Source organism: Microcaecilia unicolor, chromosome 5 (genome assembly GCF_901765095.1).
Source record: "Microcaecilia unicolor chromosome 5, aMicUni1.1, whole genome shotgun sequence".
Classification (NCBI taxonomy): Eukaryota; Metazoa; Chordata; class Amphibia; order Gymnophiona; family Siphonopidae; genus Microcaecilia; species Microcaecilia unicolor.
Window position 1 is genome coordinate 219,049,737 of NC_044035.1, and position 18,559 is coordinate 219,068,295.

Sequence of the window (18,559 nt, forward strand, 5' to 3'; positions counted from 1 at the left end):
GAAGGGTACTGAACGGAGGGATTTGTCCTGTGAGCGGAGGTTACGGGCGGGAACATAGGGGAAAATGAGGGTAGTGAGGAGCCGCAGACCTGGTGCATTTGTAGGTAAGGAGGAGAAGCTTGAATTGTATGCGGTATCTGATTGGAAGCCAGTGAAGTGACTTGAGGAGAAGGGTGATATGAGTATATCGGTTCTAGCTGAATATAAGACGTGCGGCAGCGTTCTGAACGGATTGAAGGGGGGATAGATGGCTAAGGGGGAGGCCGGTGAGGAGTAAGTTGCAGTAGTCAAGGCGAGAGGTAATGACCAACACAATTAGAAAAAGTAAATGGCCAGACAGCAAAGGTACAGAAAATAATTTTATTTCTAATTTAGGATAGAGTAATATGGTAGCTGTGTTAATGAAGGTTAATAAATGCAAATAAAACACAAAATAGAAAATAAGGTGATACCTTTCACTGATTTTTAACAACTTTTTGATTAGCCTTCAGAGACCAGCACTTTCTTCCTCATATCAGGAGAGGATACCATAACAGCATTATACTGTCCTGACCCGACCTGAAGCAGGACGATTTGGCCTCTGAAAACTAATTGAAAAGGGTATTAGGCTATTAAATAAAATATTTTCTGAAATGGCCGTGGGATTGAGGTGTGCCAGGGGTGGAGCCATATAGAATGGGTGGGGCTGGGGGCATGTACTAAAATCTCCCTCTCTCCAACTTTGGCTTTGACGTTAGCTCCAGCTCATCTACTACTCCGAACATAGAGTCTCACTCTCCTGGTAGCCGCAGAGTCTTGTCTCAGTCATGCCCATGGGCTCACTGTTCGGACTGTGAAGCCTTCCTCTGTCTGTAGCCAGCCCACTTATCTCTTGCTCTGGCCACCTGCCCTGGCTCTTGCTCTAACTGCCTGTCATAGCTCCTGTTCTAGATGCATGGCCTGACTCGGGTCCTGACCTCCTGGTCTGGTTTCTTTTGTGACTACATGGCCTGGCTTCGGCTATGGTCACCTGATCTGGCTTTGGCTCTTGATCTTGCCACCTGATGTGCCTCCTGCTTTGGCTGCCTGGCCTGGCGCCTGCTCTGTCCACCTGGCCTCATTTCCTCTTTCTGCCTGGCCATGTTTTTTTTTTATTATGGCCACCTGGCCAGGTTTTTCCTTTGCCCAACTAGCTTTGCTGTCTGACCTAGTCTTTCTTCTGTCTGCCTGGCCTGGCTCTGTTTCTATTTATTGAGCCTTATTGGGCTCTGGCTTTGACCGTCAAGCCTCATATGCTTCTGTCTCCGTCTGTCAAAGCTCAAATGACTCTGGCGTATTGCATTGGCTCTGGTCCTGGCTGTCTAGCCTCGAATGGCTCCGACTGGCCTGGCTGTGGCTCTTGGGCCATGGCTAGCTTCAGCTCTGGCCCTGGCCGTTGGGTGTCGACTGGATTCTGCTCCAGCCATTGAGCCACAGTTAGTTTAGGCACCAACCACTGAGTTTTCATTAGATCCAGATCAGGCGGTGAGCCCGGCCTTGGTCCCGGCTGCATCCTTCTTAGCCTAATCTAACTCCAGCCTCGACCGTCAAGCATTGCTTGGCTACGGCTCTGGCCATCAAGTCTCTTCTAGCTCCAGCTTGGGCCATCGAGCGTTGCCTTGCTCTGGCTCCGACCGTTGATCCTAGCTCCTGCCGTCGAGCCTCACCTGCCTTTTAGGTCTCATCAATCTCGGACTCTGGCCATTGGGCCTTATCTGGTTCTGACTCTGGCCATCGAACCTTGCTGCAGCTTCTCCAACAAGGTTAGCCTAGCTCCGGCTCTGGCCGTCAAATTGGGCAGTGGAGTTTGCTCCACTTCTCATTGTGCCTTTCAACAGGTTGGTCAGTGGGGACTTGATTGAGTTTGCTCGCTCACCTGTCTCCGGCGCTGATAAGTACATAAGTAATGCCACACTGGGAAGAGACCAAGGGTCCATCGAGCCCAGCATCCTGTCCACGACAGCGGCCAATCCAGGCCAAGGGCACCTGGCAAGCTTCCCAAACGTACAAACATTCTATACATGTTATTCCTGGAATTGTGGATTTTTCCCAAGTTCATTTAGTAGCGGTTTATGGACTTGTCCTTTAGGAAACCGTCTAACCCCTTTTTAAACTCTGTCGATCCTAGCTCCTGCTCTGGTCTTCGGATGGTTCTGCGGCTTAGCCATCGAGCCTGGCTCCGGCTCTTCCCAGGTTGTTTCCATCAGCAATGGATCTGTCTTTGGTTTTTCTACTTCTCCCTTCCTTTACTGGATTTTCTTAGTTGGACGTAGGACATGCTTTCTATGCAGTCCTTCCAGCATGGCTTTTGTCGTCCTCGGGGACTCTGGTATAGATCTCTGTGGCAGGGGGAGATGGCCTGCTCTTGCCTCTGTAGCATTGCTGGGGCCTCTTTATTAGGGGCTCTGCTATGGCCTTGGGAGCTTTGCTCCGTCTTTGGTTTTCTATGAAGCATTTTTTCAGTGAACTCTGGGCTCGCTGTAGCTCCATCTTTTAGAATGGGATGCATTCCTATCGGTCTCTCTTTTCCGGAGGTTGTTTGGGGAAAATTTTCTCCTTGCTCGACTGGTAGGCAGATATTTTTGCTTACTGTGGGCCAATGTTCTTCTCTGCCTGTAGGCTCTGTCTCCATTTCCGATGTTTGGCCAGTGTGCCATATCTGTTTTCGAGCATGCCATGGCTTCCTGCTTAGGACACGGCTGTTTTCCTTCTCTGGGGGTATCACTTGATTCCTTATGGCCCTAGTTCCTCGCAGGCCTTTCGGTCTTTGATCTTTGCTTGGGGGGGGGGGGGGCGTTTTGGCCTTTTTTCACTAGCTGTTTTATCCCAGTTTTCTTCCTGCATTTCACAGTTTGTCCTGGTTTTCTGTATTGACAAGTCTGGTCGCCATTGGGGACGAGCATCATTTTTTTTGTCATCAGTGCCCTCACCTGGTGCATTCATTCCTAGAGCTCTTTGGCTGTACCACCCAGGTTTTCTGGAGTCCTGAGCATGCGGCTCTTTGAGTCCATTTCCTCTCTCCAATTAAAAGTAGTCTTCTTCTGTTTTGAAGCTCAGGGGGGTTCAGTTCTCCTCTCTCCAATTAAAAGTAGTCTTCTTCTGTTTTGAAGCTCAGGGGAGTTCAGTTCTCGATGCCATTTCCCTTCTTGGGATGTGTCTCTGGTGATTCCCAGTCTTTCGCTGTCGGTCACCCAGGAGCTTAGTTCTTGAGTTTTTCCCACCCTGATGGGGACACTGCTTTGTTACATCCCATTGGGCTGGTCTAGTGGATGACAAGAAAGGAAAAATTATTCCTTGCCTGATAATTTTCTTTCCTTTAATCCAACCGGACCAGTCCAGACGCCCACCCTTTCTTTTGTCGTTCTGGTTCTGTGTTTTAAATTTCTAGATCTCTGGTTCTGTGCTAGAGCGCATGATAGCAGTTGTCCTCACCGCAGCTTTGAGTGTTGGGCATCATCTCCCTCTGCTTTGTGTCTCCTTGATATGGCTGTTCAGGGTAGCTTCTCTTTCAGGGGTACCTTGACCTGATTCCCTGGTTGGGGGAGTGGGGTGGGGTCTGGAGGTCAGAGTGGGCAGGCCGCACGGTGTTGAGACTCTCAGCACTCCCCTCATTGGGGTCTATGGTTGGGCCATGGTCACGCAACAGTTTCCTGGTATTCTATTCCTGGGTGTGAGGGACTTCAATGTCTACCTTGATTGCCCTTTGGGTCAGTACAGAGCACCATTGCTTGGCTATTCATAATACTGAGCATTCTAGGCTGCACGATACCCTTAAGGGGCCGAATTACGTGGAACTATTTCTCTGTCTCCTTCTGTTGGTGGATGGACATAACCCATTGATCTGGACTGGTCTGGTTAGATTAAAGGAAATATCAGGTAAGGCATTTTTCCTTTGTTAATCTTTGTTTTCTTGGTAAATTCTGCTTTTGCTACACACACAAGCATTTTCATTTGTTTTCACTATGGGTGGCGAAAAGCAGGAAGTCTGACCTATCAAGGTGGTTTTATGACAGGAGACGACATGATGTGAGAAAGTTGAAGCCATCTCCCCCATGCAGCCACAGTACTGTGTGGCCCTAAGCATTCGTAGATGCTATTGAAAACAATAGCAGACTTGTGAGGTTTATGACTGTACTAGAAAAAAGCCCGTTTCTGAACACAATGAAACGGGCACTAGCAAGGTTTTCCTCGGAGTGTGTGTGAGAGTGACTGTGTGAGAGAGAGTGAATGTGTGTGTGTGTGTGACAGAGAGAGATTGAGATTGGGTGCGAGTGTGTGTGAGAATGAGAGTGTGTGGCAGGGTCCCCCCTCCCCTTCCTCCCCTTCCTCCGGTCCAGTGCCAGCCCCCTGTCCTGCCGCCCTCTTTGCAATGCCATGCCCCCCCCATGCTGCCACTGCTCACCCCTCCACCCCCCCCAAACTGCCCCGAGGTATCTCCTGAGTGTCAGGGTCCCCCTTCCTCCCAGATCCCCGATTTTCAGGGTCTCCCTTCTAGTTCCAGGATCCCCCTCGCTCACAGTTCCAGGGTCGTCGTGCCTCCCTCCCTCCCGTCCACTGCCAGCCCCCCTCCTTCCAAATTTTAGAAGTCTCACTTAGTCTGGGTGACGGCGGATGGTGGCAGCAGCAGCAGCATCGGTAAATGGCGTACAGGCTTGGCCCGTCTCTGTCTCTCAGCTCTGGTCCCGCCCTCATTTCCTGTTTCCGCTAGGGGGGGTGTGGTGTGCCATGCTGGCGAAGTGGCAGGAAGTGGCGTGTGGCTTTGAGGGTGGTTATTGTTGCATGGCAGATTGTGTGTATGTTGATGTGGGGGGTGGGGAGTGTGGGTGTGAGTGAGAGATGTTGATTTTCCGTGGTAGATCTTGTGTATTTAGTTTGAAGGGGGGTAGTGTGTGAGTGAGACACAGAGATCTAGATTCAACATGGCAGAGTTTGTGTATGATGTTGTGGGGGTGGTTGGGGGGAGTGTGAGTTGCATGACCAATCAGCGGTACCATTTTGGGGGTGGGGGGGAGGGTAGCGTTGTTCCACATCAGTGTGTGTTTGTGTTTTTTTTGTGGGGGGGGGGTTGGGGGGGCTGTGTGTGTGGGTGTTTGAGAGAGAGAGAGATGTTTAATTTCCTTGTTAGAGTTTGTGTATTAAGGGGGGTGAGGGGAGTGAGTGTGAATGTATTAAGGGGGGTGGGGGGGAGTGGGTGGGTGTGAGTGAGAGAGATGCTGTCTCTCCATGGCAGAGTGTGTGTATGTTGGTGTGGGGGGTGGGGAGTTTGGTTGTGTGTATGGGTGTGAGTGAGAGATGCTGATTCTCCGTGGTAGATCTTGTGTATTTAATTTGGGGGGGGAGTGTGTGTGTGTCTGAGTGAGAGAGAGGTTGATTTTCCTTGTTAGAGTTTGTGTATTAAGGGGGTTGGGGGGGGGGGGAGTGTGTGTGTTAGTGAGAGAGAGATGCTGTCTCTCCATGGCAGAGTGTGTGTGTGTCTGAGTGAGAGAGATGTTGATTTTCCATTTTAGAGTTTGTGTGTGTGAGGGCATTTGTGAGGGAGGCGGCGAGTGGATTTCAGGGGGGGGGGTGTAACTGGGAGGGAGGTTGTTTGCGGTGCCGGAGACGTTGGCAGAGTGGGTAGTTGTGTGTGGGAGGGCGTTTGTTAGGGAGGCGGCAAGTGGATTTCAGGAGGTGTGTTTGCGGCGCCTTTATCGTTGACGTTTGGAGAGTGGGTCATTGTGTGTGTGTGGGAGGGGGTTTGTGAGGGGGTGGGTGGACTTGGAGGGAGGTTGTTTGCGGTGCCGGCGACATTGGGAGAGTGGATAGTTGTGTGTGGGAAGGCATTTGTGAGGCAGACGGCGAGTTGATTTCAGGGGGTGTGGTTGCGGCGCCATTACCGTCTCAGTCTTGATACCGCCGACGTTGGGCACGGACTGATGCTTGCTGGGGGGGCGCAACATAACATATTCTTGGATTCCGTTGGTGTGTCTCGTGCTGCTATGTTGTAGTTGGTCACAGCTGCTTGTGACGTACCAGGAAGTACTGACGTCAGTTAATGAGATGGATAGCACGAATGCCTCAAGGTTTAAGTGCCACGCAGTCAGCTTCAGAACGTTGGAGGTGCTTTTTATTATATAGGAAATGTGGGGGGGATTTTTTTTGACATTTTTTTATTTATTTGAAAGCTTCCCATATGTAACCCAAGGATTTTTGTTTTGTTTTTTACCTCTGGGGGCCCTAGGGGATTCCCTACAACTCGGCCCCAAGGCTCAGGCAGAGCCGGGGCCTTTTCTTAAGGCTGCCCCCTACAACAACTGAGCCTCCCACAGCTCCAGAGTGCCAACATCTGTGGACTGTGGCTCATGCCCTAGGACCCCCCAGAGGTTAAAAAAAAAAACTTTCGGTTAAGTATTTTATTTGTTGTTATTTATTGATACTTTCTATACGGCCATTTCCAGCAAGTAGTTCACAGCAATTTACAATAAAAATAACAGCATTAGAACACGTAGAAAAAGAACTACAATTTTCAAACAAAAGACAAGACAACAGTAGTTTAGAGATAAACAAGTACTAGGTCTTCAGGCTTTATTCACAGTGAAAGAGCAATGTCCATTAAAAAGAGAAAAAGGCTTGTTGGAAAAGCCAAAATTTAAGGAGTGACTTGAAGTATTTCAATGATGATTCAGCTCTGATGGGAGGGGGTAAGGAGTTTCATAGGCTGGGGCTGCAAAGAAAAATGTCTAGTTGATTCTAGGGTGGCTTGTTTTGAGTTTGGGAGGAAAAGATGATGGTCATTGAGGGAATGCATTGTACGAGGGTGGCAATATGGATAGTGAGAGATAAAGCAGTAAGCCAATACGGAGGGCTTTGAAGGCAAGAAGAAGAACCTTAAAAATAATACGCTGTTCTATAGGAAGCCAATGATGAGTGAAGAGAGAGATGGTCATAAGGACGGACAATTGCATAGGAGTCTCATAGCAATGTTCTGTAAAGTTTGAATATTTTTTAATTGGAGTCGACTGCAGCCCAGATGGACTGTATTGAAATTGCTTTGAGGTGAATAAGGAAAGAATCAAAGCATGTAAGGAATCATGATCCAAGTATCATCAAATAGTTCTTAACTGTCTGAGAGTGAAAAAAACGGATTTGCAGAGTTAGGAAATCTGGGCTGTAAAGGACAATTGGAAATCCAGGAGGATGCCGAGCAAAGTTTCTATGTGGTGGATTTGAGTTACAAATAAGTGTAATGGGAAATTTGGAGGGGTAATGCCTCCTGTGAACCAGCAGGCTACGGTCTTCTATTAAGAACAAGTTTACGGGCCCTGAGCCAATTTGATACTGAATTTTAAACAGTCTTGAAGAGGAGTTATGGATGGAGAAGGGGTTAGTAGGCCTAATCGACAGAATATCATCTGCCTATAGATAACGGGAGATTCCGAAGGACTGGATAAGGGTAGTGAGAGGACTTGAGAAAAGGTTAAAGAGCAAGGGAGAAAGAATAGAACACTGAGGAACCCCCACATGATAGAGGTTGAAGAGGGTTTGACAACCTTGAATAAATGATCTGCGAGAAAAGAAGAAAACCAGGTTAAGACTGTTCCAGTGAAAACAAGCGAAGAAAGGCAAGAGAGGAGAGAAGGGTGGTCCACTAGGTCGAAAGCTGCTGAACAATCAAGAGAGACTGCCAGAACAATATAGTGTTTGTCTAAATGGGAATGAATTTCGCTGAGAAGACCCATGAGAACTGTCTCTGTGCTAAGTGGGGACAAAATCCAGATTGTCTAGGATGAAGAGCAAGGGATGGCTCAACGAAGGTAGTGAGTGAAACCAATTTTTTTCTTAGAAAGGAAACCGATTTAAAACAGGCCAATTAGTGAGCAGGTACTTGAGGATCTAAGGTTGTTTTTTCCAGAATTGGACAGACTATTGCTGATTTCCAAAGGGTAGGGAATTGACCAGATGAAAGGCTATTAATAAGAGTTAGTAATTCTGGGAGAGTACTGAGAAAATAGTCTTTTAACCAGGCTGATGGAATGGGGTCTAGACTACAGGATGTGACCTTCATAGATTACAGGGTTTTGGAAAGAGAAACTTAGAGTCTGGAGAAGAAAGGAGGACCAGGAGGAGGTGCTGGGAAGGGGGGATGGAGAAAGAGCAGCTGGGAGTGGGGATCAATTGAAGCTGGGGTAGAGGAAGGGTCAACTATGCAGGGAGAGAAGAGGGATGTAATAAGATCTGAAATCTTGGTAGTGAAAAATAATGAATCTCTGCTGAGGGCATCTGAGCTTGTGAGGATTCATGAGGCGAGGAGATCAAATTCTGATAAATAGTATTAGAGCTCTCTGGAAGGATTTAATGCTTTAGAAATGCGGTTGTTGAAAAAAATTCTGTTTGGCATTTTGTAATTGAAGATTATACTCCTTAAGTTTGGACCTATAGTGGTTAAGGTCTGAAGGCCAATTGGACTTTCTCCAGCAATGCTCAGCTTTTCATAGCTGGTGTTTTAGGATGAGGCCAGGGTGGAACCAAGGGTTGCTTGGACATCGGCGAGAATTAGTTTTAGGACAAAGGGGGGCAACTTTGTCTAAAACATTAGAAAAAGCTGTATGAAGGGCGACAATTTGCTCATCCACATTTAAACAAGAGAAGCCAGTTGGGAAGATCATAATGGAAGGAGAAAGCTTAGAGGAGAAAGCTTTCAAATAAATAAAAAAGCTGTCAAAAACAACAAAAAAAACCCACATAGGCAGTCATAAACCTCACAAGTTTACTATTGTTTTCAATAGCATCTGCGAATGTTTGGGGTCACACAATATGGCGGCAAGCTCTGCCCACTGGCTTCAGCCCATAGAATGGGCCAGATAGGCTCATGCTGTCTCCTGTCATACTGCTGCTTTTCTGTGCATCCCCTGTTAGCCAGATGTTCAGATTTTCTTCAGTCTGCCAATAGGAGCTGTAACCTAGGAGACACCAGCCTTCTTTCCTAACTAGGGGAGTTCAGGTGAGAATATTGGGGTGCTTAGGTACCCACAGCTTCCATAGAGCTGGCACCTATGCACTGGATGTGAGGTCACCTGCCTTTTCAGCAGGGACACTCCTTATGTTCTTCCAAATTCAGGCATCCTCACTCACTGTCTGTAGACATTCTCTGGGGCTCTGAGGCCACATACTCTTTAAGACCTGCTTTTGTGACTGCTCCATTGTGGGGGTTTGGAAGAGGAGGAGGGTCTCTCTCTTGTGCCACTGCCATCCAAATTCTGCTGCAGTAGCTGGACACCTAGAGGCATATTTTCAAAGCACTTAGCCTTCCAAAGTTCCATAGGTTTCTATGGAACTTTGGAAGGCTAAGTGCTTTGAAAATATGCCTCCTAGTCTGCCTAGGGGCAGGGCCAGCCTTAGATATTACTGAAACTACTTTGCGATGTAATGGCTATGGAAAGGGAAGTGGTATTATAGCTGCCAGAGCATCCATAACTCAGAATTTTCTGTTTTCGTACATTTTTATAACATCCATTTCTTAGCACAGTTTTTCGATACAGTTTTAAGTCCTTATCCTTATTTTCATTTTATAGGTTTTACAGCTGGAAGAAGTGGGCCTTAAAGTTTTACCGGCATCTATGTTGCTCTGTACTAAATCTGGGGATCCCAAGAAAGAGCCAACAAAGAGTAAGAAGTGCTATTATGTTATTCAAGAGAGGGAGGATGCCTTGGAGTAGGCAGAAAATCAGTATATAAAGTTACTATTTAGTCTAACCTTCATCATAAAATACTAATTTTGTCAAGCAGGAAGAGTCAGCCACACAAATATGTGACATCAAGAGTGCCAGTACTTCTTAAATCTTCTCAGTTTTTCTTTGAGATGTCAAAAGGGCACAGTTCCACTTTCTTACAGTATTTTTTGGATTTCTTGTTATGCTTGTCTTTCGCTCACTCGTGATCTAGATCACAGCATTTCAGAGCCTTCAAAATGGGTACCCTATGTATTCATCCATTTGGTGGCTCTGTCAGCAGCCCTAGTAGCGCTTTAGAAATGTCAAGTAGTAGTAGTAGTAGCAGCCAGTAAGCAGGGAAAGAATCTGAGGAGAGGAGCTCAAGCAGCCATAAATCTTGTACCCTACCAGCCATTTCATCTCCAGAGGTGAATCCTCAGATTGTTGTGAGAGAATGGGGAATTGACTAACCGGAAACTACTTAAAATTGTTAACAGGAACCCCCCCCCCCCCAAAAAAAAAAAAAAAAACCGCTCATTAGTGTAATGATCCTGTTAAAATAATTCTTATTGTTTGTGATGTTTGTTCCTTATGTATAAAGTAATTAATAATAATTCTAAAATTCTGTCTAGGTAAAGATGAGCCATCAGTCCAATACTGAAAAAAAACTGATGTATGAAATGGCATAATTTGAATTAATATCTTCTAACAATAAACACACTGGATGGCTGGTATCTAAATAATTATGACACCAGTTTGGAAACAGGAGTCCAAAAGAATATGTGCTTTTCATTAATTGTTCTCTTAACTATACAACACTGCACTTACTGACTGAGAGGCTTCAATAAAGTGTGCAAGGCTTTGTGCACAGCTCAGCTAAGCTTTTGCTCACAATTTTGTGAGCATTCTTTATTAAAACAATTGAGTGCAAAAACTCCTGCTAACATTGGTAATAGTGTTGAATCCTACAAAAACAATAGCATCCTGGATAACTGGACTTCCCTCCTGCCCATCCATAGTTCCTAGATTACACAGTACTCTTATTGGTGTTGTTCAACCCCCACTGCATGGGGCAGTTTGTGCTGTCTGTGTGTGACAGATTTATATGTTTAAGTTATGTATATGAATCAGATCCCTACATTTCTGTGGTCTTCTGTGATTAGCCATTATGAACACCTGTGTTTTGCTCTCAATGCCTTTTGGAGCTTTGTAGTTAGTTTGCCTCAGGGCATGCTGGGAGGATCAGAATTCCTCCCTCCCTCCCTCTAATTATGCTCTTGAAGAGAATAAGAGATGGAAGCTGTGCCTAGGTTATAGATCTAGCGTGTTGAGAGACTTGAATCTCTCCATGCTGAAATAATAAACTACTGCTTGTTTTTTCCTCTCAGGGTAGCAAATTCATAATGAATTTTTATCTGTGTGGCTATTCGATTACTTGTGCTGTAAGGTGGTACTGTTAATGCTCTGTTTTAGTATTTCAGGCACCAGTCACTGACACCTCTCCCTTCTGGAGAACAGCTAATCACAGACCCAGACTCTGGGCCCAATGCACAGAGCTTACCGTGCTGTTAACGTTTGCTTTAGACTGGTTCTAGCCAGTCTAAAGCAAATGTTATTTAGCAAGCAATGCACAAAGGGGTTTTCCATGGCTCTAAAGTATGCTGTTAACAGCCACTGGGAACCCCATGCAAATGAGCTCATTAGTATTTTAAATGAGCATTGTGGGCGATGTACAGCTCCAGAGTGCCTAACTCTTTTTTTTTTATTTTTTTTTTATTGTTTTACAATATTTATTATCAAGCATAAAATCTTGAAAGAAAGTGATGCATATAAAGAAATCATTTTTGACATTCTTAAATTATATCTTCCAAATATAACAAATTTCACTCAAGTCCTCTATTTAAGGATTCCAAAATCAAACTGGAGGTAACAAAACAGGAAAAAGTAAAGAAATAGCTTTGCGATGGGAATGGTGTTACTTTATTTATAGAGATCCAGTTGTTTTCTTGGAAGCGATTAGTGTTGAAAGCTGCGATGGATCCATAAAGGTATATTTAGTTGTACCAAACCTTATTATACACTTGCAGGGGTACCTCAGAAAAAAAATACCCCGTGCTTGAATTACTGCCGGTTTCATTGTGAGAAATTGTTTCCTTTTCCTTTGTGTCTCTCTTGAGAAATCAGGGAATAAGGAAACACGCAGGCCAAGAAATGGTTTCTCCCTGTGTTTAAAGAACATCTGGAATAGCCATTGTTTGTCAGGAGCCAAGGCTATGGTTGCAACCAATGTCGCCGCTGTAGCCTGTTGAGTGTCTGATGTCTCTAAGAGAGCAGAAATATCCAAACTCTTCACTTCTTGTTGTTGCTGCTGTTGTTCTGGTAATTTTTGAGGCAAATAAAAAACCCTCAAGAAATTTTAACTCAGGTATACATAACTTTTCAAGTAAATATCTTTTTAGCATATCTCCAGGTTTTATCATAGGAATATAGGAAAAATTGACAAAACGTACATTTTGACTCCTAACATAGTTCTCAAAATTTTCAGATTTCAGCCTTAAATTGGAAACATCTTTCACAATTGAAAACTGTATATTTTCCAACTTCTTTACTCCTTGTTCCACTATATCTAATCTAGGTGTCATTTTTTCAATCTTCAAAGAAAAGCTACGAGAATGGTATGAGATTTGCATTCCAAGACGTATGACCAAAGACTTGCTGACCTGAACATGTATACCCTGGAGGAAAGGAGGAACAGGGGTGATATGATACAAACGTTCAAATACTTGAAAGGCATTAATCCGCAAAAAAATCTTTTCCGGAGATGGGAAGGCGGTAGAACGAGAGGACATGAAATGAGATTGAAGGGGGGCAGACTCAAAAAAGATGTCAGGAAGTATTTTTTCACGGAGAGGGTGGTGGATGCTTGGAATGCCCTCCCGCGGGAGTTGGTGGAGATGAAAACGGTAACGGAATTCAAACATGCGTGGGATATGCATAAAGGAATCCTGTACAGCAGGAATGGATCCTCGGAAGCTTAGCCGAAATTGGGTGGCGGAGCAGGTGGGGGAAGAGAGGTTGGTGATTGGGAGGCGAGGATAGTGGAGGGCAGACTTATACGGTCCGTGCCAGAGCCGGTGATGGGAGGCGGGACTGGTGGTTGGGAGGCGGGAAATACTGCTGGGCAGACTTGTACGGTCTGTGCCCTGAAAAAGGCAAGTACAAATCAAGGTAAGGCATACACATATGAGTTTATCTTGTTGGGCAGACTGGATGGACCATGCAGGTCTTTTTCTGCCGTCATCTACTATGTTACTATCAGGCATATTTTCAAAGCACTTAGCCTCCCAAAGTTCCATAGAAACCTATGGAACTTAGCCTCCCAAAGTGCTTTGAAAATATGCCTCTCTGTATCTCATTTATAAATTGAGTTTGGTTGTTTGAGAAAGAAACATTTGACCCAACTGGGACATAAGGTCCCACAATGAATCTAATGTTACCTCCTGCGGTTTGGTAGTGAGTCCTGAAGGAAATATGATCTCTCCTTCAGCCTTATTCTCTCCAATCGTTGTCACTTTAGGCACACAAGTTTCTTCTAGAGGTATTAACCTCTTATCTCCAGCTCCAAAATGTTGAATCTGGGTCCCCAGCGAAAACGATGTCGAATCTCCTTCCTGGGAGGACGCCGTCGCTCCCAAGAGCGGGGAACTCGTTGCTGTTGGTTGTGGAGGTGGAGCTCTTTAATCGGGACTCAATGTTGTTTCCAGCCCGAAAGACGCTGTTAACGCCTCCCGATCTCCTCCCGATCTCTTCACCAGCCCTCTGCAGCTGCACAAACCGATCCATCGGTCCAGGCATCGTGGAAAGATTCTGGGGGCTCGGGCAGCAGCCTTTCCACGTCTCTTAGGCATTGTGAGGTAAGACAATGCTGCAGCTAGTCGCATAAGCATGCGGCCATCTTGGAATCTCGTTCTTCCCAGAGTGTCATTTTACGGCTGTTCTAGAACTGTTGGAAGAGGAAGGAAATGCAAGCAGGCAGCTGCAAAGGCTGCCTGCTTGTTCTCCCTATCTCCTCCCGTCCCCCCACCAGCAGCAACCCTGACAAAATTCCATGGTGGTGGACCCCAGACTCCCCTGACAAAATTCCCTGGTGTTCCAGTGGACTGCACCCCCATCCTCCCAGCAAATGACCTAGTGGTCTACTGACCCCTCCCCTCCCTGGTAACTTAAAAAAGGTTGGGCAGGATGGCAAGAGCAACATGCACAACTGGGATAAGATTTACCTTCTCGATGTAAGGAGAGAGGCAGCGTAGCTACATAAGTACATAAGTATTGCCACACTGGGTCAGACTAAAGGTCCATCAAGCCCAGCATCCTGTTTTACAACTGTGGCCAATCCAGGTCACAAATACCTGGCAAGATCCCGAAAAAGTTCAATATATGTTATGCTGCTTATCCCAGAAATAAGCAGTGGATTTTCCCCAATCCACGCTAAGCTAACTGCCTTTACCACATTCTCTGGCAACGAATTCTATTTTAAATTTACTACTTTGTAACTTCATCACATGCCCCCTAGTCCTAGTATTTTTGGAAAGAGTAAACAAACGAGTCACATCTACCCATTCCATTTCACTCATTATTTTATAGACCTCTATATAAGTACATAAGTAATGCCACACTGGGAAAAGACCAAGGGTCCATTGAGCCCAGCATCCTGTCCACGACAGCGGCCAATCCAGGCCAAGGGCACCTGGCAAGCTTCCCAAACATACAAACATTCTATACATGTTATTCCCGGAATTGTGGAATTTTCCCAAGTCCATTTAGTAGCGGTTTATGGACTTGTCCTTTAGGAAACCGTCTAACCCTTTTTTAAACTCTGCCAAGCTAACCACCTTCACCACATTCTCCGGCAACGAATTCCAGAGTTTAATTACGCGTTGGGTGAAGAAAATTTTTCTCAGATTTGTTTTAAATTTACTACACTGTAGTTTCATCGCATGCCCCTAGTCCTAGTATTTCTGGAAAGCGTGAACAGACGCTTCACATCCACATGTTCCACTCCACTCATTATTTTATATCTCTATCATGTCTCCCCACAGCCGTCTCTTCTCCAAGCTGAAAAGCCCTAGCCTCCTTAGTCTTTCTTCATAGGGAAGTCGTCCCATCCCCGCTATCATTTTAGTCGCCCTTCGCTGCACCTTTTCCAATTCCACTATATCTTTCTTGAGATACAGCGACCAGAATTGAACACCATACTCAAGGTGCTGTCGTATTTATTTATTTAACACATTTATACCCCACATTTTCCCACTAGTATCTTCCCTCAGCTGTCTTTTCTCCAAGCTGAAGAGCCCTAGCTGCTTCAACCTTTCCTCATAGGGAAGTCTTCCCAGCCTTTCGTTGCCCTTCTCTGTACCTTTTCTAATTTGCTATATTTTTTGAGATGCGGTGACCAGAATTGAACACAATAATCGAGGTGCAGTAGCACTATGGACCAATACAAAGGCATTATAATGTCCTCGCTTTTGTTTTCCATTCCTTTCCTAATAATACCTAACATTCTATTTGAATTCTTAGCCTCCGCAGCACAGTGAGCATAGGGTTTCAATGTATCATCAGTGATGACGCCGAGATCCCTTCTTAATCGGTGACTCTTAACGTGGAACCTTTCATTCTCTGAGGACAAGCAGGCTGATATATTCTCACAAATGGGTCGGCGAGCCGCATAAAAATATAGCAAAAACACAAAAGATTTGCCAGAGCCTTCTGGAGTGCGTGCAGCGGTACACCATGCACGCGCGGACTCACTTCCACCCATCGCATGAGCGCCTATCTCAGTTTCTTTTCTTCTGTGTGAGGAGCAACAGCTTTTTCTGTGGCTCCTCTCTTGGCGCCCGGGAAAGAGCCTTCGTCATTTTGATGTGTGCTTTCGCTTGATTTTATTTTATTTTCATTTTATTCTGTAAAAAAAAAAAAAAGGTTTTTCCCCTTATTTTTCTTTGTCCTTTTTCGATAGCGGCCGTCTTTTTTTTTTTTTTTTTTTTTTAATTTATAAAGGTCTTTATTTAGCATTGACAAAATGAGATAACACTCCACATATCAACAGAGCATGATACATAACTTAGTCCAACTTTTCACCTGTAACTTATTAAACCAATACAGCCACCAAAGGAATAATCAATGCTGCAACAAGTACCCCGTGAACCTCAAAATTTTTGAACCTTTTACATTTTATGATATTCATATAAACCTTCCCATCTATCACCCCCCTCATCCCTTCCACCCCTCCAATCCCCTCTATCCCCCTCCCACTAACTCCTCCCCCCCCCCACCCCTCGCCAACATTCAGCCAAGTCCAAATCACAGAGCATTTCCACTACACCCTTTCAAACAGAACATGCCTTTACAAAAGGAGCCCACACCCTCTCCCACTTAGCCAATGTTTTCTGTTTCACCGCAGTCAAGCGTTCCATTTCGCATATATACCAAACTTTTGATATCCACCTCACCACTGAAGGAACTTTAGCGGACTTCCAATTCTGCGCCAGATTAATACGAGCAGCATGCAAAACTCCCTTAAGCAGCCCAAACTGGGTATCAGTAAGGCCAGCTGCTCTCATCCCCAGCAAAAATACTGCTGGATGCCACTGCACAGGTCTACCTACCCAAACTTGGGCCCGGGATTGTACGCCTCTCCAATATGCCCTGGCCTTAGGGCATTTCCACTAAATATGGCCCATAGTCCCCAAACCTCCACATCCTCTCCAGCACCTATCTGATGTCGTACTAAACATGTGGTGTAAGCGCACCGGTGTAAGATACCACCTATAAAATACCTTAACCGCATTATCCTTCAAGGCAACCGATATGGAAGATTTCAGAAGATTTTTTTCTAAGTGCACCCAGGATACCTCCGACAAAGTAAATTCCAATTCTTTTTCCCAGTTTTTCCTATGTAGCGTATAAGGTCAGAGACGCTGAAGTAGATGACTATATATCGTTGATATCATTCCCCTTGTACTCCTATTATCCACACACATCTCTTCCCATAAAGTAACCTCTCAAGTCAAAGCTGCTTTATGAACCGGAAACTGCAAGAAGTGTTTCAATTGCTAATAGGTATAATGATCCGGCCAAGGGATTCGATAAGTGTCCATCTGTTGTTCAAATGAGATCAACTTGTCCTCCTCGTATAATTGTCCCCATAGATCCAATCCCAAAGCCCAGTGCTGAAGTACCACGTTACCAATCCCCGGCTCAAACAAGGGGTGATCCCCCATGGGCGCAAGCCTAGACAACACAGGCTTCCGTATCAATGTTAACAAATCCCAATAGTGGAATGTAACCTGCACATTAGGTGGAAACCGCTCTACCCCGCCTCTGTACCGTGATGGGAGCCACAACAAATGACCCAATGGATGAGTCCCGACTAGATCTTGTTCAATATGCACCCACAACTTGTGGTCCTCCCTCCGGAACCACTCCATGGCCGATCTCGACTGTGCTGCACAGTGATACCAAAAAAGGTTTGGTACCCCCAACCCTCCTTCCCGCTTAGATTTATACAGAAAGGTTCGCGGTAATCTTGGTCTCTTGTGGTTCCAAATAAAGTGAATTAATTTATCTTGCAAACTAGAAATATAAGATCTTGGCAGATGTAGTGGGAGTACCTGAAACAAATACAGTAAACGAGGTAGGATGTTCATTTTAATCGCCGCGATCCTCCAAAGCCAAGAGAGACCCATAGAATGCCACCGCTCTAAATCCCTACCAATTGCCTGCTGTAGAAGCAGATAATTAATTGCAAACAATTCTGATAGCCTCCAAGGGATCTGAACCCATAAATACCTAATGTCCCTTGCGGACCACTTAAAGGCAAAATATGCCTTCAAGGTATCCAGCAATGGAGGTGGGATCCTCACCGCCATCCCAATGGACTTGCTCACATTTAACTTATAACTGGACACAGCTGAGTAATCCTCAATTTCCTTCAGTAGATTTGGGAGAGATACCTGTGGGTTTGGTCAAAGACAAAAGAATGTCGTCCGCAAAAAGCGCAATCTTAAATTCCTTTCCTCTCAACGCTCACCCCTGTAATATCTACGTTATCCCGAATCGCCGCTGCTAGCAGTTCCATGGCCAAGGCAAAAAGCAGGTGCGACAGCGGGCATCCCTGTCTAGTGCCATGTTCCAACTCAAACAGGCCTGAGTGACCCCCATTAATTCTAACGCAGGCTTTGGGGGACGTGTAAAAGGCTCTAATCCAAGATGTGTAAAATGGACCCACACCAAATTTATGCAGGACCTTATCAAGGTATCCCCAATGGACCCTATCAAAGGCCTTTTCCACGACTAACCCTAACATCGACCATCAGCAGTTCTTTCACTTGGGAAACATATAGTAAATCCAACGTCCTTCTGATGTTATCCATGGCCTGCCGGTTAGCCACAAAGCCCACCTGGTCCAGATGATCCAGAGTAGGAAGCACCCGAGCCAGACGGTTAACCAACACTTTTGCCAGTATTTTAACATCCATATTTAAAATAGAGACCGGACGATAGGACGCACACACAGTTTTATTCTTTCCCGGTTTAGGGATAACATCCAGCCACGCCTCCATCATTGACAACGGCAAACGTGTCCCCTCCCGCACTGAGTTGATTACCATAGCTAGGTATGGAGCTAGTTCCTGTGCATAAGTCTTATAAAACTCATTTGTCAAGCCATCTAAGCCAGGAACTTTGCCTGCTGGCAAATCTTTAATTACTTTTAATACCTCCCCCACGGTCACCAAAGCATCTAATGCCTCTCTCTGACCCTCCGACAGACCCGGCAACTCTCTTTCTGCTAA

At 45.5% G+C, this 18,559-nt stretch overlaps 1 protein-coding gene across 1 annotated transcript in view; it reads left to right on the forward strand.

Moving 5' to 3' along the window:
• NDUFV3 (NADH:ubiquinone oxidoreductase subunit V3) overlaps positions 1-18,559 on the forward strand; it is a 139,397-nt gene that overhangs the window by 4,170 nt on the left and 116,668 nt on the right. Inside the window, exon 2 of the mRNA XM_030203785.1 lies at positions 9,570-9,663. Within this exon, the coding sequence (XP_030059645.1) occupies positions 9,570-9,663 (94 nt within the window). The remainder of the gene's footprint in view (positions 1-9,569; positions 9,664-18,559) is intronic.